Source organism: Tursiops truncatus, chromosome 1, assembly GCF_011762595.2.
Source record: "Tursiops truncatus isolate mTurTru1 chromosome 1, mTurTru1.mat.Y, whole genome shotgun sequence".
In the NCBI taxonomy this organism is placed as follows: domain Eukaryota; kingdom Metazoa; phylum Chordata; class Mammalia; order Artiodactyla; family Delphinidae; genus Tursiops; species Tursiops truncatus.
Window position 1 is genome coordinate 178,106,504 of NC_047034.1, and position 23,793 is coordinate 178,130,296.

General features: G+C 44.2%; 1 protein-coding gene across 18 annotated transcripts in view; it reads right to left on the minus strand.

Annotated features, from left to right (window-relative positions):
* Window positions 1-23,769, minus strand: part of PER3 (period circadian regulator 3) — a 64,857-nt gene extending 41,088 nt beyond the window's left edge. For 5 of the 18 annotated variants that reach the window (XR_012328199.1, XM_073796663.1, XM_073796630.1 and 2 more), the window contains exons 1-13: window positions 23,102-23,767; window positions 22,522-22,667; window positions 21,552-21,667; window positions 20,100-20,301; window positions 15,698-15,749; window positions 12,551-12,693; window positions 11,059-11,137; window positions 8,672-8,778; window positions 8,025-8,181; window positions 5,498-5,683; window positions 3,795-3,900; window positions 2,730-2,858; window positions 2,169-2,295 (exon numbers count right to left, since the gene is read on the minus strand). Coding sequence is in view for 16 of the 18 variants with exons in the window: in XM_073796663.1 (XP_073652764.1) it covers window positions 2,169-2,295; window positions 2,730-2,858; window positions 3,795-3,900; window positions 5,498-5,683; window positions 8,025-8,181; window positions 8,672-8,778; window positions 11,059-11,137; window positions 12,551-12,693; window positions 15,698-15,749; window positions 20,100-20,301; window positions 21,552-21,667; window positions 22,522-22,667; window positions 23,102-23,280 (1,729 nt within the window). In the remaining 2 variants the exon portion in view is untranslated. Of the gene's footprint in view, window positions 1-2,168; window positions 2,296-2,729; window positions 2,859-3,794; window positions 3,901-5,497; window positions 5,684-8,024; window positions 8,182-8,671; window positions 8,779-11,058; window positions 11,138-12,550; window positions 12,694-15,697; window positions 15,750-20,099; window positions 20,302-21,146; window positions 21,196-21,551; window positions 21,668-22,521; window positions 22,668-23,101 lie in introns of those variants that run through there. The other 13 variants (XR_012328200.1, XM_019930928.3, XM_073796671.1 and 10 more) reach the window with 11 other exon arrangements.
* Window positions 23,770-23,793: the final 24 nt, after the last annotated feature.

Sequence of the window (23,793 nt, forward strand, 5' to 3'; positions counted from 1 at the left end):
GACTCTAGAGTGCAGGCTCAGTAGTTGTATCTCACAGGCTTAGTTGCTCCGTGGCATGTGGGATCCTCCCGGACCAGAGATCGAACCTGTGTCCCCTGCACTGGCAGGCGGACTCTTAACCACTGCACCACCAGGGAAACCCAAAAGTTTCCCTTCTTATTCTATTCTAAAGCATAACCTGCCTTTATAAGAAAGGTAAACATACATACTTAAAACCTTATGTTCTTGTGTGCTCCAGCACCCTGTATATAATAAAATATATATACAATGACCATTTAGTATTTTCCTTTTCATTGGTGTATATCTCTACTCAATTTCTAACATTCGAATTACAACGTTTTCTATCTTTAAGTCACCTTCTTGTTTCTCTTCAGTAAAGAGTAATAAAGATTTTTTTACTAGCTCTTTAAACTTGTAGGTCTTAAGCTGTTAATAAAAACAAGACGCCCAAATAACATGAGTTCTCCAAAGTTATTCCAAATGGCATAACTTCCCCCCAAAGTGGCACCCTATGTGTGTTAGTCAAATATAGCACACAGCCAGGTAGTAAGAAAATTGCAGTTTCTAAAATAGCAGCCTAAGCACACAGGGTTAGACATAGCTTAAGTTTTACAAAATGTTGAATGACTGGATATGGATGATGCTTAAATATATAGCCTTCAAAACAACAGCACTGACGGTATTACTAGACCAATGCAACGACAGGTGAAAAGAAACGGAACAAAGCAGGAGGTTAGAAAGGATTTCTACCCTGAGAAGAAATTCCAGAGGTCAGGATGTAAGATTGTGGCACTAACATGAGGTCGTAGGCCAAGGCAGCAGCAAGTAGCACTGACTGGATCAGACAATGAAGAAAACATCTAGAAAGTTTAGATTAAATCTCCTCAAAGGGGCTTCCCTGGTAGCGCAGGGGTTGAGAGTCCGCCTGACGATGCAGGGGACACGGGTTCGTGTCCCGGTCTGGGAGGATCCCACATGCCGCGGAGCGGCTGGGCCCGTGAGCCATGGCTGCTGCGCCTGTGCGTCCAGAGCCTGTGCTCCGCAACGGGAGAGGCCACAACAGTGAGAGGCCTGCATACCGCAAAAAAAAAAAAAAAAAAAATCTCCTCAAAGAATTTTCTCTGGCAGGATATGGAATAATGATACACAACAAGAAAGATATTTAAGATAAATTCTTTTGTGGGGGATATCTGATGGTTTCACGGGACCAAAGAAGGTTGTCATTTCTACCTTGTGCCCTTACGTCTACAGCAAAAGAAACAAACAGAACTTGAAACCTCCTGCCAAGATGAATAAGAACCCAAAAAACTAAAGGACGGGACTTGCTGTATCTGGAGGGTGTCCTACGGGCTCCCAGTGATATCACCTGTAGGAGCAGCAGTTTGATATTTTTCTTGTGGCAATCATATCAAGTCCTGGAAAGTACAGCTACTATCATTATTATTGACTTAAGAGAAGAATTTTCACCCTACTGTGTAGAACACCCACATTTGACAGTGGTAGGGACCATCAAGGACATTTAGGTGGCCAAAATCTATAACGACTTCCCAAATTATATTGATATTAACATTCAAGGAGAAAAATTAAGAAAAAGTTACCTAAGTTAAGAAGTTAGCATAATTTGATCTCTATATTATAAAACTTTATATATACAGAACTATATAATTCTGTATATAGAAGCACGCAGGTTAGCTTCTCACAGTAACGTCAACTATCACGACTGATCCAATTCCTCTGGGGTGCTCCCTACCTCATATTTGAGAAAAGTAAACATGTAATCAAGAAAAAGGCCAAGTTTTTCATTCAATTTAGGTCAAAAACATTCTTCATTTGTTTGAAATGAAAGGGAAGGATTATCATTTTAATATACTTATTATCTGAAATGTATTCTAAAATTCCCTCTTTTGGTTTACAGATAGCTCATATGGAGGGAATCTATGAATTGGGTGGAGTTAGCAGAAAAGTCAATTCTTTAGTAGAAGTATACTGTGAATACATTCTAATACCATTTAGCTTTCGGGACAGTATTTGCTGCTGCCATTGTTATTATTAGTAGTAGTACTGTTACTTTTGTTATCTGGGCACGTAAGCCTGAACAGCAGCAGCCCAGAGTCGTGGCTTCGTGAGGGCCGCTCTGGGAGGGGGGCGGGGCGACCCTGCTGACTCACCACCACGCTGTCCCGGGTCGGTCTCCATCACTTGCTTCTTTGGTGATTTGGCCCTTGACTCGATGTACAGCCGCTGGCCTAGATTCTTGATTTTGTTTACACTGGCATAGACCTGCTGCAAAGTCAACTTAGGGAAAAGAATGATAACCAATGTTTCAAAGATTACAAAAATGTGCATTAAAAGATACATAAACGAAATACATTTAACTTTTGGTTCTCTGTAGATAGAATGACTGAAAGCACAGTAATAGCATTAATTCAGTCTCCCGTTGCACCACAGCACACGAGGAGCAGTGAAGCTTTACAGCAATCTGTCCACAACATGCTAATTTTTAGGAAGCACACAACTGACCCAAATATCACCTTCTAAAGGTGATATTTTCTTTTTAGAGACATTTTCCCAAACCGGAATGGATCAGAATGTCTATTACCCGATGAGATCTTCCAGACGAGAACTAAGAAGCCACATGTGTCGAGGTACAGAACCAGCACCGACACGTTACGGTTAACGACACAGGAAGAAAACGACACGTGCTCAGAAGCACACGTGTGCTCGCTCACCGGTGCCTTCTGCACCTCCTCCATGCAGTGCTCGCTGGACTCACTGGAGGATGCGATGCTGAGGTGATGCTCCTGAGACCCGCTGCTCCCCAGGCTCCCATAGCCACTGGATGCGCTCCCGTGAACGGGCTGCAAGAGAGAGGGGCCCGTCGCAGCCCCGGGTGATGTGGCCATCAGAGGAGAGACACAGCATTACCTACCTCTGAGCTTATCTACAGTCATCACAAAATTAAGATTAAAATTTCTGAAATCCTAAATGAGGTGTGTGAAGGATGATGCTGACATGAAAGACATTCCTCTCTCATCTTGGTAATTCTCAAGGGCAGAACCTACTTTTCTAGTCTAGGTGGGTATTTCTAGAACAAACGTTTTAAAAGCCACAGTAAATAAATTTAACAAAACATGAAAATAAACTCTAACTCTTTATGCTGAGTTTGGAATAGACAGAACATATTAAATATATACTGTACTTTTCCCTAAGAACCTCAGAGATACTTTATGAATATTGAGACTGTATGAAAGACATTTTGAACACTACTGGGTAACAGTTTTAGTGATACCATCAGTAAATGCTTGACAAGTTTACTGACTGACTCTCTAGTAGAAAGCATTTTGGTATTTGTTTTCAACAAGCAGTTTTTCCTACTTTGGCTCATAATGACTAGAGATACAGAGACCTGCCACCCCTCTCCCCACCTTTAAAACTGTAATTATTAAAAAAAAAATAGTGAAGCCGAAACACTGGCAGCGTCTGGAATACAAGAATGATTCTTTCATTTAGAAATAACTTCTCTATCTTATTGCTTCCTATGACTCTGTTTGTCGTCTTAAATTGGATTCTTACAAAAAGTCCTGTGTATTTAACACAGAAAAAAGGAAAACAAGATTAATGAAATTTAATTTGAAAACAAAAAGAGGAAGACAAACATTTCTGGAATGTAGAGGGTAAGGATTTCTCTCTCCTCACGGTTTATTTCTGTGAAGTGACTTTACTAAGACTGAATGTTAAAATTAAAGACAATTATGGGAATATTATGTTTGTTTTTTTAAAATCTCTCACTTTACCTGTAAGAGAAGTCTGTGAATTTGTTCTTGTAATTCTGTTATGTCTTTGTCATTACTGTTCATCTTTTTTATTCCGGTGGCAAAAACATTCTCATTTAGTGGACTCCTACAAAATGCCAAGTGAAAGATTGAGTGAGACAATTTCAAGTTCATTTACAACGAAGGCTAAAGTGATTCTTAATAGAAAATTCAAACAACAAACCTATGCTTTTACAAAGCAGCTCTTCAAGTCCAAATATAGAAAATATGAAGCTCAAACTCTATTCATAGAGGTAGAGAGAATCCTAGGAAACAAATGAGGTATTAACCCTCTTCTTTAGTTTCTCTGCAGCTGTAATCATTCTACTGTATCTGTATAAATTTAAAATCAGTGGTAGGTATACCCCTAGCTACTAAAATACCTTTAACAGCTACTGGTCTCAGAATTTAACATGAACTGAGTAACCTACTGGCTATGAGAAATTTTAGGACCTTTAGTTTGGCAAACACACTGAATGCTTCATGTACTTAATCACTCAAGCTACCTAGTAAAGATGGTTCTGCAGCCCACCCGCGTGGTGAACACGTGGTTGCCACAAAATCTTCAGTCTTATTTACACCCCAATTCCAGAGCATCTGAAATCCACCACCGGAATACAGCGAGAGGCAGACACGTCAGCAAAGAGCAGCAAAGACAAGCGACTGACATTCACTTAGGCCCCTCTATGTGACAGGAAGTGCTGTTTTATAACACACATCAAGAATAAGTGACATTTTCTACACCCTTACGACGTGCCGGGCGCTGTGCCAGCCGCTCCACCAGGCACCCCCTCCTCGCTTCCCTGAGCCAGACCCCGGCTCAGGTCCCCCGCTGTCGGGTCTGCCAGGTGCTCCCGGGGCCCAGAGTCCCGGCTCCAGGCCGCACGCTCTCGGCCACCACACCGTCCGGCCTCTCGGCACCTCGGTCGCACTAGTGTGCTAATACCGGACGTGCCGCGGGCCAGACACGTCACCTCCTGAGTCCTCGCGACCCTGGGAGGTAGGTGAAGAAACTTGCCAAGTTGCCGTGGCCAGGCGGCCGGGGCGCGTCTGAAGCCACACGCCCGACCCCCGAGCCGGCTCTCCCTCCTTTTCCTGTTACGAGTCCTGCACGCTGCCTCTCACACCTCAGACACGCGGCAACACTTCCCCAAAGACAGAAACTCCTAGCAGGAACGGCGGGACGCCAGCGGGGTCACTGGAGGCGTCAGGAAGAGGCCGCGTCCCGGCACAGGCCCCCCGCCCCCGCCCAGACCCTGGGAGGCGCCAGGCCCTGTCCCGGGGCACCGGCTCTGCGATGCGGGACGCGGAGGGCCAGCTGCACCTGGACGACAGCCTGACACTGGCACGTCTCAGGTCTCGGGTGCCCCTCCTGTCCTCCGCCCCCTACCCCCTGCCCCCGCCCTCCCCCACCCGCCGCCGGGCGCCAGGCGCCTCCCGCGCTCCGTTAGCTCCTCTGGCGCCTCCCACGGCCCGGCATGTAAAGGCGTGGCCGCGTCAAAGAAGGGTCCCTGGGGGCTAAAGTGCATCCCCGTGTGCTGTGAGCCTGAAGGTCTTCCAGAGGCGTCTGGGCTGCTGTTCAAGTGCAATGCTGAGTGGAAACAGAACGTTCTGCTTTGTGCTATGAGATGTGGATGTACCCAGGGGTGACCCTTCCGACAAAACCAAGTTGGGCTTTTAATCACCAATTACAGAACTCAAAGGATTCGCCGCCTTCATCAAATGGTGTCAAGCTCGGCATGAAGTGTTGGCTGCGGCGGTGGCGGCGGCGGCGGCGGACGTCAGGAAACGGGTCTAGGAGTAAAGAAGGAAATCTGGTGTCCGTCTCCACTTTGCAACCTCCTGCCTCAGTGATCGCCGGGAAAGTGACTCTGTTTCACAGAATGCGGGTTTGTTTGTTTGTTTTGTAAAATCAGAGGTAACTGCAACTAGCCTCCCTTCCCACAGAGCCGCTGGGAAGGACCTGGAGAGAGCTGGACACTCCCACAGCCCCCTCCCTACTTCAACTGTCACACTTTCCAAAACTGCTCAGCGCATCACAGTGCCATTGCTGTTTTCCGTTCTCCCATACGCGGTGGGCGGCAAAGGGAACATCTGTTCTGTTTATAACCTCAGCCTCAGCCTAGCACAACGCCTGACTCAGCAGGTGGCCATAAACACTTACTGAAGGAATAAATGCATTAAAATAATTTTATAAGCGTAATAGATAATTACTGTTCGATGAGAGAAATTAATACCTACTAGCCTCTCAACTCTTTCCCTCACATAATCCTGGATCTTGAGATGCAATTATTGGTGTAATTTTAAAAAACACTGAAAATATTGGGAGTACCAATATGTCGGTTTATTCCATATATTTTTAATCAAAGAACTGAAAGGATGGCTTGGAGAATGAATCTAGGATGCACCTCTAGCACTGACAGGGAGGTACTCAGACTGGTCAACAGACACCCAGATGGACGTCTCGTCAGAGGAACTGTACTTGCTTCGGGGTTTCTATATTCATCCTAAGCAACCATCTGATTTTTAAAAAATATTTATTTATTTGGCCGTGCCGGGTCTTAATTGTGGCACGCGGGACCTTTTTTGAGTTGCGGCATGTGGGATCTAGTTCCCGGACCAGGGATCGAACCTGGGCCCCCTGCATTAGGAGGGCGGAGTGTAAGCCACTGGACCACCAGGGAAGTCCCCAACCATCTGATTTTATTTTCATTTCCCAAGAGGTCTCCCTACTGGGAAAAAAAAAATCCTTTCTGAGCAGCACGAATAGCACTTCCTTGGCAGTCATGTTCGTTACCTCAATTATCCAGTTAGTTTTCTACCACAAATCAGCCTCATGAGTCAGGGAGGCAAGGAGCCCGATTCTTCCATTAAAGCGGCAGACCTGCTCTGCTGAGAGGCCAAACCGTGGAGCACAACAAGGTCAGAGCAACCTGAGGCCTATCTCACAGTGGCCAAAACATCACTCTATCACGATATAACACGTGATAAAATACTCTTACTGGGAGATGTACTGTTCTGTACACAGAAGTTTTATTCTTCTGTGTACGAAGTTGTATAACAAAATACAAAAGACAGAGTTGCTCCATTTCAGCATGACACTGAAGAGTTAAGTATAATTTCCACTCTTAAAAGAAATAGACATCAAAAGGAAACTTATGGGATGGGCCAGTTAAGAAACCTATAGGTCAACTTTAAATGGACCACAAAGTCCAGGGACTACAGGAGTATCTCAGATTACAGGAACCGTGGTCCCGGTTGCCCTGGATCCATTTTGCAAGGCTGTTGTATGGACAGGTAACAACAATCAAGCGGGCTTGGGTCAGCCATGCTGGCAGCAGAATAAATATGAAAGAATTTAAATATTAAAAATAAAGATTTAGGGACTTCACTGGTGGTCCAGTGGTTAAAGACTTTGCCTTCCAAGGCAGGGGGTGCAGGTTCAACCCCTGGTGGGGGAGCTTAGATCCCACATGCCTCGAGGCCAAAAAAAACAAAACATAAAACAGAAGCAATACTGTAACAAATTCAATGAAGACTTTAAAAATGGTCCACATTAAAAAAAAAAAAGATTTAATAAAATTGACACAAATAAGTGGAATTTGACAGCAGAAGGCCGATATAAAAAATTTACATGCTCACTGAAGAGAACCTTAAAATTCAGAAAAGGAAAAAAAACAAAACTTCACCCAAAATCCCACTATCCACACATAACCAAAATGTATTTTCTTTTCTTCTAATCTTCTTTTTCCTATTTCATAGTGTTTGTGTTTTAAACATAATTATAATCATACTGTATAAAAACTTCTGTATGCTGCTTTTTACATCATCGAATATATCAATTTCCCATACTCTCTGTAAAAATTTTTATTGACCAATATAACAACATGTCAAGCAGATATTTCAGAATCTACTTAATGATAGACATTTAAGCTATTACAATTAAAAAATGCTGCGAAATCTGTCTTTTCTTTATAAGGCTTTCTGTATTTCGGCTTCTTTAGAATATTCCAATAAGGGAATCGTTAGGCCAAGGAGGTAGAAATCTTATAAAGCCCTTGATACTTATTGCCAAACTGTCTTCCAGAAGCACTGAAAAAAATCTGTCCTTCGTTTAGTTCACGTGTTAGTTGATTCAAAGGGGAATCAATGGGCCAAAGAACATTATTTGGAAAAAGATTTTTTAGAAAATACACAAACTGATTGACTTACGTTCGCACTTTATGCCGACCGATGATGAAAGAAACCTTCCGGCTCCATGGGTTCACAAAGCTGGACCAACTGGAATCCAATACAATGTAATCCCCGTTTTGAGAACAAAATCTAATGGGTGAATGTTCAAAGGGAAGATGGCCTGCATACTTCAAGACTATATAAAATAATAAGACAAAATTAGAATTTATTTAACACGGATATTGATTACAAATGTCTTTTTTTAAGGCATTTATTTGTAAGTGTTTTAGAATGTCAAAATAGAAAAAAAAAATTGTTTCAGCAGTTCCAATACATTGCTTACCTGGTTAAAGGTTAAGCTCTAACGATTAGAGCTTGTGAGACCCTCTAGTGAGAAATGAAATGACAAACTTAAAAAGATCAATGAGGGCTTCCCTGGTGGCGTGGTGGTTGAGAGTCTGCCTGCCGACGCAGGGGACGCGGGTTTGTGCCCCCGTCCGGGAGGATCCCACATGCCGCGGAGTGGCTGGGCCTGTGAGCCATGGCCGCTGAGCCTGCGCGTCTGGAGCCTGTGCTCCGCAACGGGAGAGGCCACAGCAGTGAGAGGCCCGCGTATCGCAAAAAAAAAAAAAAAAAAAAAGATCAATGAAAAAGAAATGTCCTCCTATAAAGAAGTAGGTCCTTACCTTTTTGGTGTATGGCGACCATTAGAGAACGATCTTCCGGGTGCAGGTATGTCAGGATGGATGTTCCAATCAGATCCTGAGGTAGGTAACCCAGCAAAGGCACTGCTCTGAGCACAGACACAGCACAGGCAGCATGTCACACGCACCAAGTAACTCATACCTTATATACTTTCAACAGTACTTTTCAGCTAAACTCTAAATATGACAAAGGGTATGCAAAAGATGTTCATTACAGCATTTATAAATGCTACAAACAACCCAAGTGCCTATATTGTGGGGAAATAGATACACAATCTAAGAAGTGTTGGTCATCGGACATATTGCATCAAAATCACCTGTGAAACTTCTAAAAAACAGATTTGCAGGCTCACCACAAGCTTACTAAATCAGAATTTCTGTGGTAAGACTAGGAGTCTATATTGTTAACAAGTTCCTCAGAGGTCTCTGATGCCCTCCATTTCGCTGCCTTTTAAAAAGTCTACAAAGATCACATTATAATATAGAAAATGCTTATGATGTTAAATGAATAAAGCAGGCTACAAATTTATACAGAATAATTAAAATTATACAAAAACAATGTCTCCCAAAAGGTGATATCAAATAGACAACCAGTCACAAAGCCATTTGTAGGATAAAGGTTCATGGGAAAATTCTGATGTACAGACACTCAAGATGACTTAGACAAAACTGACTCCAGAAACATTTTCTATGTGTACAAATTCACAAATACTTTCTATTGCAATAAACTTAAGCTGTTTTCAGAATAACTTCAGCTAAAATTTTCTTACCTTCTACAGATTATATTATACAAAGTATCTCACTAATTACTGTTTAGTTTCAGGGTAACTAAACGGTAATAAATAGGTAATAAACCCATTTCCAGATGTTAAAAAAATTTTTTTAAAGCTTTTTTTTTGGCCACATCACTCGGCTTGTGGGATCTTAGTTCCCCGACCAGGGATTGAACCTGCGCCCTCGGCAGTGAAAGCATGGCATCCTAACCACTGGACCGCCAGGGAATTCCCTGTATGTTAAGATTTTTTAAAAACCAAAATTAAGGGCTTTCCTGGTGGCGCAGTGGTTGAGAGTCCGCCTGCCGATGCAGGGGACACGGGTTCGTGCCCCAGTCCGGGAAGATCCCACATGCCGCGGAGCGGCTGGGCCCGTGAGCCATGGCCGCTGCGCCTGCGCGTCCGGAGCCTGTGCTCCGCAACGGGAGAGGCCACAACAGTGAGAGGCCCGCGTACTGCAAAAAAAAAACCAAAACAAAAAAACAAACCAAAATTGATAACTATCATAACTGTGCCAGGTGTTTTGACATTTTTGCTTATGCTTATCTGTGGTACGGTACATTGGTTCTCAGATTTTCAGATTTCACAAATAAGTAAAATTTTTAAGTAAATGCGGGTGGAAATGGAGGGTACGAAAGGGGATAACAATGTTTTGTTTTTCCAAATAAAGGCATCAAAAAAACAACAATAAGCAACGACTATTATGTACTGTCACTAACTCTTTAAATAAGAAAGACTATTTTAATAACCAAAAAAAAACAGGAAGGACGCTAAGTTCAAAATAAGTAACAGTTCTTCACACACAAAAAAAATCTGCCTTATTTTTCTTTCTCTTCTCCCCCACTTCAGACTAATAAAAATTCATTATAAACTGTTTGGGAAGCACCTGACTAGTGGAAATAACACTGAAATAGGACTTGGAGGCCAGAGTCGTGGTCTCATTTGGACCACAGTCATCTAATACCATGTGGCCCACGTTCATTGTCCTCTTGTGCAAACTGGAAAAATAATTTCTGACTTTCCTAAAGCTTTGAAATAAATATGATAATGTGTGAATCTTAGCACTATAACATGCAAGATATTTACATTAAAAATTTACACAACACGGGACTTCCCTGGTGGTCCAGTGGTAAAGAATCCACCTTCCAATGCAGGGGACACAGGTTTGAGCCCTGGTCCGGGAACTAAGATCCTACACGCCGCGGGGCAACTAAGCCCGCGTGCCATAACTACTGAGCTCGTGCATCTCAGTGAGAGAGCTTGCATGCCGCAAACTACAAAGCCCACACGCTCTGGAACCCGCGCGCCGCAACTAGAGAGAAGACCGCGCGCCACAACGAAGAGATCCTGCGTGCCTCAACAAAGGCCCCGTGTGCCGCAACTGAGACCCGACGCCGTCAAAAATATATATATAAGGAAAATAAATATTAAAAAAATTTACACAACACAAATTTCAAACTAACAAAACTCAAATGCGCAAATGAATAGATTCAGCTCTATCACGTTACGTTTAACATGTTAAACGTTATGTAAACGTTTAAATATTTTTATTTATTTTCAGAAACAAATTTCTTTTAGGCTTAAAGAAGTACTTACCTTTCATCTATTTCAAGAAAAACACACCCGGGGGTGTGTGTTGTGGTAAAAATTCTTTTATCCACTGGGATTCGAGGAGCTATGGAAACCAGAAAGACTGGTTTAAAGGCAAATACCTAATTAACTATCCACTTAACATATTAAAGAGAGAACAAACTCTATAGGCCCTGGCAGAAATCTCACCTAGGGACCTGGCCTTTGAGCAGCCAAAGCTAATAACTTTCATTATTAACCACATTTTAATTAGGTCAAAACGTGATGCCTACTAAAGTTAATTTTAAACAGACAGAAAGTCTGTGTACATCGAATAGCTTATCCATCACAATCTAACAGTCAAAGATGGGGTCATTTAGAGTTCAGGACAAAAATGTTTCATATTTAGTGGTTGAATACAACTAAGCAAATAGGATGTGAAACGTCAGTACAATAGGGACGTATTTAATCTGTAATAAAATTGGCAGGGTCAGTGCTGCTACAGTCTGCTTTGACAATGTAGTGATTAGCACATTAGGGAACAATTTGAGCATGACACTAACCCCGCTTACGCACGATTTCATTTGCAAGAAACATGAGGTGAATGCAGAAAAGAGCAGCTAGTTGAATGGAGTCACTTAGGAACGTGAAGAAACATGCACACACCTGAAACATCCACCAGCAGCCTCTGTTCACCAGGTGTGCTCTGAGCCACGCCCGTCCAACCTGGTGATGGAACTTGCCCTCTGATTTCAGTCCGCCTTCCCTTCACTCCTCACAGTAATGCACAAGCTGCAGCCCTTCCAACACCCACGTCCACAGCAAACCGCAGGGCTTTTCCGCTGTGGCGAGCCGCATTTATTGTATCACTTGTGCATTTCTTCATCATTTAATGTGTAACACCGTGTTACCATTTTATGAGATTCCCGTCTTATTTTTAATGTATGGTTACTTGAGTGTTGTGCCCCTAAACTCATTTTTCCCATAAGCCCTGTGGTTTGTGTGAATTTTTTGCACAGGATGGTAAGTTTTAGGAAAGCATATGTCACATTACAGCAGAACCAACTGTAATTTCAAATGATAAATGGAAGCTGCTTCTGTTTTGATATATGAATTTAGCAATGCTGTTCTGCCACTGGAAGACGTGAATTATACTTTTTACGCAGGGGGCTTTCAAAACACTTAAAAATATAAATTCATTCTTGTAACCTCTGTATGCAACAATTTCAATGCTCTTCTGTCACGCAAGACAGAAGCAAAAGGCCACAGGATGGTCACCAGTGGAGACAGGATTAGAAGACTGCGCATCTGTGGCCAAGTCTGTGCTCAGACCCCTGGGCCATGCTGTCCTTAAAGGAGATGACCACACAGGAAGTCAAGGCCGGCAAACAGAGACGTCAGGGAAAATCAGCTCAGGGCCAAGCTGAAGACAGTGGCTGCAGTAAACAGGCTTTCACGTGCTTCTTTCTGATGTGCTGACACGTCACATCTGACCTAAACGCAGACGCTCCTGACCTACCTTCGTAACCAGAATGAATCTTCTCCACCAGTGTGAGACAGCAGGGCTCAGGCTCCGGGCGGGCCGAGCTGTGCACATGAATCAAATAGGGGATAATCCGGAACGGGCAGTAAGGCTGCCTCAGCTCCTGGGCTTCACCTCCACTGAAGAGAAGAAAAATGGTTTAGTACCAGTCCTGACCTGTTCACTTAGTCCAACGTGAAACAAGGCCAGGGAAAATGTTTTGTTGGTAATTTCCAAGAGAGACGTGTCTGAATCTAAAATGTTTAGACATATTTATTTATTTATTTATTTTGGCTGTGTTGGGTCTTCGTTGCTGCATGTGGGCTTTCTCTAGTTGCGCTGAGCGGGGGCTACTCTTCGTTGCGGCGCACGGGCTTCTCATTGCAGTGGCTTCTCTTGTGGAGTACGGGCTCTAGGTACGCAGGCTTCAGTAGCTGTGGCTCACAGGCTCAGTAGTTGTGGCTCATGGGCTCAGTAGTTGTGGCTCACGGGCTTAGCTGCTCCGCGGCACGTGGGATCTTCCCGGACCAGGGCTCAAGCCCGTGTCCCCTGCATTGGCAGGCGGATTCTTAACCACTGCGCCACCAGGGAAGTCCAAAACATATTTATTTTTAAAAGGAGGGACACGTTAGTTTAAATTTTCAATAGCCACGGGCAATGATACTCATTTGTTATTGGATGAGTAGGAGGCTTTCTGGAGAGGCGGCTCACCAAGGTGAGTGTGAACCGCTTACTAATTTCAGCGTGACTTTCTGTTCCTGCTGGGAAGAGGGGCAGGCACAGCCACCTGTCTTGCCTCGTGTGTCTAAACCAAGTACCACATGGTGGAAAACAAGGCCCCCTGGGATCACGCCCCCAAGCCGGCCCTCCGTCAGCCCTTCCTACGCCCTCGTTCAAATGACCGATGCAGTCCCACCGCTTCAGCCGCTCCGCTGCCCGGCGCAGACCTTGTGTGCGGCTCAGCATCGCCCACCGTGCCTAGCTACAGGGAGATGGTGGGGCTGGACCCTCTCGGCCAACCGGTGCAGAGGCTGCTCGCTCCCTCTCAGGAGGCTCCCGGGGGCGAGGGGTCTGCAACAAGCACACAGATGTCCATCCTGTTTCATCAGCCTGGCTGCCTGGAAGACGTTTCCACTTGGATCTGCCCGAACGTCCCAACCTGTATGTCACGCTCCCCCGTTTCTGCCCATCGCACCTCTCCTCGCCAACCATCACGAGCGTGGATGTTCGGGGGTCTCTGGCCGCCCTCCCGCTCTCTTCTCTCCTCTAACTCCAGCATCTCCTGTGACTCCTCCACTCTCAGCCGTGACCCTGCTTCCTAGGTCACCGCTCAGAAGAGCACCTTCTCCTGGCACTCACCTGCGGGCATCTATACCTGTGCTAGTGGCTCCCCTCCCATTTCTGTGCGTGCTTTCTCCAGGCTCATCCCGTCCTGAGCTTCTCAGTGCCATCTATACGCCGATGACCTGCACATCTGTCTCTAGCCCGGTCTCCTCCCCTGAACCCCGGGCTCCTGGACCAATGCCTCGTCAACATCACGAGGCAGATTTCTACTCGATACTACACACTCACCTAAAACTAAGGCACACGCTCTCCCCTCTGCTCTCCAGGCAGCTGCTTGTCCTACAGCTTCCTCCTCCCCAATACATGGCACCTTGAGCCAAGACTCCCACGTCACCTGACTACTCTTTCTATCTCGCACCCGAAACTAACCCACCAGTATATGCTGCTAGGTCTCCCCTGGCTCAGGAAAGGCACCTGAAAACATTTACCAACATAAGAAACACACAGAGCGCTTACTACACGGCAGGCACTGCTCTCAGATCTTCATAACCAACAACTCACCTGCGAGTGACAGAAAGAACCGACATGGCCCTCCCCACACACGCACACCTTTCCAGGTTATCCTTCCCCAAGCATTCGAATATTCTTAGCGCGAGTCCCCCTCAGTTCCATGGAGTGTCTGAATGATCCATTACAAGGATTTCTCTTCCCCGCATATCAAGAGCACTTAGTAACCTCAATACTACTGTTGGTGATCATGACGTCATTTAAAACCATTTTTCCTTTTTACTTTGAAAGTAACATTAACATATCAAAGTAAATTTGGAAGAGAAAAAAAAATCACTAATAAATCCTACCAGAAATCAACTACTATTAAAATTTTGATCTCTTTTCTTGTAGTTCACTGTCACTGGACCTTTTAAGTTCTCATAAATATACCTATCCTGCTTTCTTTCAGGTTGTTCAAAATTTCAAAAATTAAGTTTAAATGTGACTGAAAAACAAAAACAAAAGAGCTCCAAAACACTGTCATCTGAAAGTATGTTTCATGCCCAGTAACTCTCACAGGCCCCTGGGCTGAGAATGAGCTTTCTGGTCTCTTCCCCTATGGCATTGTTATCTACTTTTCTCATAAGTACCTGTATCTTCTCCTCAATCAAAACACAAACTTGGGCTTCCCTGGTGGCGCAGTGGTTGAGAGTCCGCCTGCCGATGCAGGGGACACGGGTTCGTGCCCCGGTTTGGGAAGATCCCACATGCCACGGAGCAGCTGGGCCCATGAGCCATGGCCGCTGAGCCTGTGCATCCAGAGCCTGTGTTCCGCAACGGGAGAGGCCACAACAGTGAGAGGCCTGCGTACCGCAAAACAAACAAACAAACAAACAAACAACACAAACTTCTTGCAGCAAGAACCAAGTCTTGTCTTTTGTATCCACAACAGACCTAGCTGAATAAGGCATCAAAATAAGTGCCAAATAAAATCAGAGGGATGAGTTTGGGATTCACAGATAAGGACTACTATACATAAAACACATGAACAAGGACCTACTTTATAGGTCCTTATAGCATAGATAAATATAGTTCCCTGTCCTTATAGCACAGGGGACTATATTTAATATCTTGGAATAACCAATAATGGAAAAGAACCTGAAAAAGAATATATATATGTATGTATATATGTGTATATAATTACATATATATATACACACACACACATATGTATAACTGAACCACTTTGCTGTACAGCTGAAACATTGTAAATCAACTATATAGTCAATTAAGAAAAATAAATAAGTAAAAAATAAAGTAAAACCAGAGCCCACTCCACCGTGCCTGGCCTCCAGGAGCTCCCACACTCACCGGATCCTGCAGAAAAAGGATTTCACCGGAGCGAATTCATAGCGTGAGGCTGCTGGAAACAAACACACGTGTCAGTGTCCCGCCCGCACGCAGCTCCTCCCCAAACTGTCACTGCACAAAGGGGAGACTCTTTTCAGGGACAGAGCTGCTCTTGATTAAAATAGGACTCTCCTCCCTCACTAAGATCTAGTTCCATCCAGTATTTTCCCAGGGCGCTTTCGTGTTGAATAGTAACCCTCAGGTGAGACCCTGAGAGCACCTGACGGAGGCCTCTCCCTGTCACCCCCTGCAGTCCTGTCTGCATTTCTGCTCCTGCCTGGACTCACTGCTTCAAATGTCAACGTAATCATCCTGCGACACAATTATTTCGCTGGTAATATTCTATTCCCCTGTAATAGTCTGGACACGTCTCAAAAACTGGGAATTCCGATTACTTAGAGCTTTCAGGTAGAGGATACATACATTTCTTTCCTTGGACAAATTCCCCAGAGCTGTGTTCCTAGATTAGATGATATCATTTCATGACTCCCATCATATATTGGCAAACTTAGCTCCAGCAGATGGTACCCATTCAGTGTCATTAATAACACTTTCTCACACTCCTCATGCCAAAGGTTTTGCTTCAACTTTATTGACTTCGCATTTATTTTATTGATGTGTGAGGTGGTAATTCAGAAACATTTAAATTTGCCCATCTTAGGAAACTGAACCTATTTCCAAATGTTTGTTGGTTACTTTATTTCGTCTGGTAGAACTCCCTGAATATACATCTTTTGGGCATTTATTCACTGGAGTGAAAAGTTTTCAGTTATAGAAACCAAGGAAATGTTTACAACCAAGGAGATGTTTTTAAAAAAATATACACTGAAGGAGCACCTACAACGAGGATTCTGAAGAACCAAAATACTGAACATGGTCCAGGTGTTTGTACTCCTAAGGAAAGGATCATAGGAAGAATAAGAAAATGGGCTTTTGAGTGATCAAGAAAAATGTTCACAATTTAAAAAAAGCCCTCCAGTTTAAAAGTAAAGGGATCAGTGACCAAACTCCTGTAATTCGTGAAACTATGAAAGTTACAGGCCCAGAATTCTGAAGCCAGAAGTTCTTACAGAGTCTCTGGGAGAAATAACAGAAAGAACTTGACGAAGTAAGCTAAAGAAATTAATTACTCTAAGATATGCTATCATCTGGAGTTTCTGTGGAGGAATTAAGGCAAGATAAAGATTTTTCAAAACTATCCTTGATTTTCTGAGCTGACTCTTGCGGGTGGGAACCGTCCCTCGGTGACACTTTCAAACGCTCGCCTTTGGCTGAGGACAGTTCTCCCGCTTTAAGGCACAGTCCCAGCAGCCACGGGGTCAGACGGGCTCTGGATGCACGCTGCCACGGCGAAGGCCGGCTCCATACTTGCAGGCAGTGTGACCCTGGCATCTCTGTGACCATGGCAGATAAGAAAGGGCACAGTTGCTGGCTCTGAGGGACCCGACTTGTTGTCTGAGCCCTGCTTCCCGCGGGCTGCCCCCGGCCCGTGCCCGTACATGGAGCAGGCAACGAGGCAGGACCATTCCATGGAGACGCCGGGCTCCTCCAGCGGGTGGACCCTCTGGCTGCCTGGCCCAGAAGCTCTCTGGACTGCGCTGCGGCCCGAGGCTCCTGCTGCCCAGCCCTCCCCCCGCCTCGCTCCTTCCAGCGATGCCAGCGATGCGGGCTGAGGGCTCCTCTCACCACCTTCCACCCGCTCCCCCAGTCAGCATCCCGCTTCTGGGCAAACCCAAACTAATACAGTTACTCTGTCCGTCTACCGGGGAGAATGACAGTACCTACACCTCACAAGGTCTTCGTGAAGATTAACTCAGTTGATCCACGAAAGCAAAGAGAAGGGTCCCTGGCAAATAGTAACCGTTCAACAGATGACAGCAGTTAAGATGAGCCTTTATGCTGCGGACGCTCCAAATATCTCCAAGCCTTCCCCAACCTACAGCTTGCTGGGTTCTCACAGAAAGCCCGTATTAACAGGCACGTCAGAAACTGTGATTCTCATTTTACAACGAGAAGCCAAGTGGCCTCCAAGGTTCACGGAGGGACAGAATGCAATTTGAAACTCAGACCTTCAGATTCTGAGCTTAACATTCTTTGCACATAAAAAAATACTGCAACTCTGCTGTAAGGTGAACTCACTTACACTACTCATACATTGTAGCAGGCACCTGAATTCAACTGCCCCCCCCAGAGTCCTGTAACACAGAGAGCCAGCCTACCAGATCTCAAAAACAGTACATGGGGGCCCGCTGTCACTTCCACACCTGGGCTGGAACGTGCGAATTCTTGTTTCTGGAAGTGTGTTCTAAAGAGACAGCGGTCAGATCCTTCTGAGAGGTCTGTACAACAAGCCTAAGTGGAAATGTGCTCTAACACAGGGCCAAAGCTGACAACTGCTGAGTTTAGAGCTTGCCGTGTCCTCTTAATGTCCTATGAGTTCAAAGGAAGGGACAGAAAGAGGTAACATGAGCACAGCCCTGAAATGGTGTGGAGCTGAACAACGGCCCTCAGGGAGGGTGTGGATCCCTGGGGTTCCTAAAGCGGAAGTATAGTGTGAGAAGTAAATTAAATGGCCTTCATCTTTATGGAGCAAGTAAATGTTTAGGTCCAAGAGACAACACTTTCAGGGACTATTATGTTTTTACAAGTAGGGGAAATACCATTGAGTAATTAGCAAAGATAAGAAAGTGAAAAGCTCAGGGAATTCCCTAGTGGTCCAGTGGTTGGGACTCCGCGCTTCCACTGCAGGCGCATAGGTTTGATCCCTGGTCGGGGAACTAAGATCCCGCAAGCCTTGCAGCACAGCCAAAAAAAGACAAGTGAAAAGATCAGATAGAGACTATAGGGCAATACCGAAGGGAAAATGGGAAAGACCTGGTGAACAGTACCACGTGTCAGTTCTGTTCACTGTTGTACCTTAGCACCTAGAACAGCTCCTGGCCCTCAGACACTGCTATATAATGTCTACGGAATGAATAAACGATGAACAAAAGCAGGGAAACAAACGTGGACAATTAAAGGTTGAAAACGCATGTTTCAGAAAGAGGAAGAAAAATGAAATCAGTGTTTTTGAATGAAGGGAAAAGGAGAGAGGGAGCTGGAAGAAAGCAAGGGTGACAGGTGTCTTTTCTGAAGCTTATATAAAACGTGCACAGAGAATGGGGCAAGGGTCTGGGATTGAAAAAAGAAGGCTGTAACACTGTTCTTCACTGGACTGAGAACTGGATTAAAAACCAGAATGAGTACAGAGCTCTAGATTTGCAGGATGAAGTTCTGAGGATCTGTTTCACAACACTGTGAATGTACTTAATGCTGATGAACTGTACACTTGAAAATGGTTACGATGGTAAATTTTGTGAATGTGTTTTTTACCATAATAAAAATAATCAAAATTTTTTAAAAATGAGAGAAAAGGGTTTGGGATCAAAAAGGAAGCTGATCTTTACTAAGTTCTTTAAGAGACATTTCACAAAAAATATGAAATAGGGAATAAAGGGTGACTTAAGAAAGAATGAATGGGACTTCCCTGGTGGTGGAGTGGTGAAGATTCTGCCCTCCCAACGCAGGGGACCCAGGTTCGATCCCTGGTCAGGGAACTAGATCCCACATGCATGCCGCAACTAAGAGCTCGCATGCCTCAACTAAGGAGCCCGTGAGCCACAAGTAAGGAGCCCTCAAGCCACAACTAAAGAGCCCATGTGCTGCAACTAAGGAGCCCACGTGCTGCATCTAAGGAGCTGGAGAGCTGCAACTAAGGAGCTCACCTGCCGCAACAAAGACCCGGCACAACCAAATAAATAAATAAATATTTTTTTTAAAAAAATGAATGAATGAATGAATGAAAGATTACATGGGATTGAATAACACAAAGAAAACTGTGAGTGGGAACCCACTCCCCACCTCCAGTTCAGGAAAAGCAGTCTTTCAGAAGGAAAATAAAATGATGAGATTCATAACTTTTGGGGAGAAGAAAAGCTGGAAAGGGATCTAACTTTGAGAAGCTTACCTCCAGAGCAAAGCAGAGAAATAACGAAGTCAGTATAAGAGGAAAAACATTTAATTTTATTAACAACAGACACTTTGTAGCGATTAACCTGCTATACATGATGCTGTAACACACCATATCTATGGCATATAGTCTGTGAAACTAACTTGATTAAATGAAAACAAATTTATTGGATCTTTATGTTATTAGCAGCATTTAAAATGCTATTTTCATCACATTCTGACTTTTAAAATGAAGAACTAAGAAAAACTATATATTTGCATGTTCTGAATAAGGCATTCATTTGTGTACTATTTCTGGAAGAATGAAACTGATCTTTACCAGGCAAGATAAACATCTGAATATTGGTCCCATTACCTCTTTGGGTCCAGTTGTTCCAGAAAGGAAGCTGAGCATGGGCAGTGTGCGTGTAGAACACCCTCACGTCTTGAGGGGCGAGCAGTTCAACGAAATGAGAGGACTCTAAGAACTCTTTCTTACAGTGCAGGATCAAAGGAGCCTGTTCAGAAACGTGCACTAACCTTCCAGACAGAAATGAAAAAACTGCCACGAACGTATCCTACGAAAAATATTTAAAATAAATGCAAAATATTGAGATACATACTGGCAATATTCCCTGAATAAATTTCGTCTAGACGTGTACCATGAACAATAGCTTAATACCATGATCAGTAGCTTAAAACACACACACACACACACACACACACACACACACACACACACACACACACCCCTGCAAAGGCAATAAATCGCTGTAAAACCTGCATTGTTCCCTCTGAAGGTTTAAGTTCTGCCAAACAATGCACCAGCTCATTCTACACAGACTAAACACAGTGTGTACACTGTATACACTTCTGATTCCCTCTCCTTTGCAAACTGTACCTGGAAGGACTGTCTTCTCTTCACCCATATGCCTATTCCAGGCTTCAAGACCAAGCTCAAGATTCACTTGCTCCAAGACGTTGTCTTTGACAAATCTCATTACATAAGAATCATTTCTCTAATGTGTTCCATTAGACGTATACATAGCTTACTTATAATCGGCCACTGTTTGTACCTGCTAGCAAGTGGCGTATGTTTTCCTCCCTAGATTTACTTTGAAGATCTTAAAGGGAAAATGTTTTCCTTAAACTTTTTTTCCCTTAAATCTCCATAGCACCTACTACAGTGTTATAAACACATCAGTTAGTAAAATAAGCACTGTGACATTAGGGATAGCTCATGCTCCAATATTATAAAACCTTTAAGTTACAATTATGTTGAGGTCTACACATAAATTAAGTAATCTCCATCACATCAGCAAAACATGGGGCTCCATTATTCTGTCAACATGAAGAGATTCAAAAGAGATACACTAAATATCTCTTCCAAAATTTTACAAAAAATGACAGCATCTCAACTCACCTGCTCTATAAAATCCAGTTGTTGCAACTTGAAGTAGTAGGTATTGGAACTAAGAATGATATAAATAGGAATTAACAATTCGGAGATTAGAATAAGATGCAGGAAATCACTCTGCAGTGTTATTTTTTTCTTCCTTTGAGAGAACTCAGGGATGCTAAGGAGAGAGAGGCACCTCATGACGGAAGCAAAGCCAACTACTACTTATGTGTTGCCTCCTGTTTTTAGATGTTTTCTCTGGCAAGGGCAGGAGAAACTCCACAAGGCCTCTTTAACAGTTTTCTCCTATGCTTGACCTCAAACTGTGGTTACTGAAATGCTCAGTTATTATTTAAAAAAATCTACATCTAGATAAGATCGTTAGGAAAAATCACCCAGGTTGATATGGCAAAATCTGTGAATTCTTACTGTGTTTTTGGAAGTGTGCTCTGAAGCAACAGCGGCCAGCTCCTCAAGACTGTACATGGTCACGTCTGCTTGAGGCGCTCCATTCTGATTGAGAATCTGGAAAAACTCACTGTTTGCTAAGAAACACAGGAAAATAAATAGGTAGTCCAGTGACAAGAGTATCTTTAGGAAATCATTTTTCATCAGTATAAAAGCAGGCTTGCTTTTTAGGATGAGGACACCTCAGCACGTTTTCCTTGAAACCAGATCGTTTTCTTCTTTCAACTAAAATACTGATAGTTGTACAAACTTAAGATTTTGAATTTTATGAATTCTGCATGTTCCAGATCACAAGGAATGAGACACACCGAAGGTACCAAAACAAGGTACTGAAACCCCAAATTCCAAATACACACACAGGAAATCTGTATGGCAGAAACATTATTCCAGGATTCAGGAACTATATACTATCTATGAAGCCTCAGAGGTTTGTGCTACAGAATGCGTATTTTTAAAATCCCTTGAGAAGAAGTCTGAAAAGCCATAAAAAGAAAAAAATGTTTACAACCATTCGTTTTTAATTTGGTAAATTCCTGATACATCATGACTGTATTTTAAAAGTATGTCCATGGCAGGGAAATGTAAATGTATTTAATCAAGTGTATTTTTCCCCTAATAGTCACAGAAGACAATATCCTTTTAAAAAGTGAATCTTCAAAATGTGCTTATACCGAGCTCTACTCTCCTGAAACAAGTCAGCAAAATACTGCACAGTTACTAAGCTATGACACAGATAAGGTTCTCCGAGTGCTCATGTGAAAAACTAAGATGCTAATGCCATCAGTGTAGATTTGCACATCTCACATAAAGCGCCATAAAAAGCTCAAAACATTTCTGTGCCTAAAACCAGGCAGACAACTGCTCCGGCCCGGCTGCTGTTTACGAGCAGTGGCGTCCGTGCACGCCTGTATTCCCTCTCCAGCCCGTTTACCTTGCACGCTGTGTACGCAGCGAAGGGCATAGTTGAGAGCATCCAGGGTGCTTGGTTTACTCTGTCTCTCTGACGGAAAGTATTTTTTCATTTCTTGGACAACCGTTATAAGGTCTTTGGAAACTCTGTTTTGATCTTGGGGTTCACTGTAAGATAAAAAAGATTCTAAATTCACACTTTCGATTATAATAAGTCAGCTTTTACTGAACAGCGTATTTCATGCCAGGCCCGCTTTCTAAGCCCTTAACATGGATCAGCTCGTTTAGTTCACAGATTTATTATCCACCACTTTTTTTTTTTTTTTTTTTTTACAGGTGGAGAATCCCAGGCAAAGAAATTGGTAAACATCAAGCATTTTCCACTCTCTTATTCCCACTTCAGCCTAGAGTCAGCTAAATTCCTCAACCACTTTTTACCTTTTGGTTAATTTCCTTCAGTTTCTCCAGGGTATTTCATTCTAAGTTGTCTGAGTCTCCTTAAACTTTTTCCTAGGCTTACAAACAAAATATAGAAAGATGTAAGCCCGCCTTTCCCCTCTACCACCCTAGCAGAGAACAACAAACACATCAGGTTATTTCACCTGTTGCTGGTCTGCACGTATTTGCTCCGCAGCTGGTATTTCCGGCTCCACATCTCAGCAGAGTCCTTCCCCAGCGCCTCAGGACCGCTGGCCTGTGGTCCTTCAAGTTCATGAGGCTGCCTCCGCCTAGAGTCCTGAGATTTACCACCGGACACTTCCAGATCTTCACAGGGATCCATCGCTCGCCCGGCAGTCCTCAGCCTGTCGCCTGCTACTTTGCTACTTTGCGATCGGCGACGGAAATGTACTTCTCATTTTGGTCCAGGCCATCGTCTCAGAGAAAACGTCAGTCATCACAAGCCGGCAAGTAGAGGTACTCTTTCTGCTCCTCCGGGGGCACTTTTCTCCCCAGTATTTCCCTGCGGTCTTGGACGTCTCCGCTCACGGGAGGTCCACCGTGGAGGGGGACGGTGGAAACAAAGGTGACAAGTGTCAGGAGAAACACAATCTGATGCTGGAAGCTCGGCTGTGGCTCGCGGGCTGGGCAGCCCCAGGGGGATCCCGGCTCCGGCCGCCCCGAGAGTCGGCGTGCACCCAGGACCCGCACCCGGCAAGGGGCAACTTGAAGCACAAAGTTCCCACAGCGCAGGACAGGCTCAGGGCGACGGCGCCCGGCGGGCCCCGAGGCCTCCCCGCCCGGGCCGAGCCCTCACCCGCCGCCGCCGCCGCCGCCGCCGCCGCCTCCCGCGGAC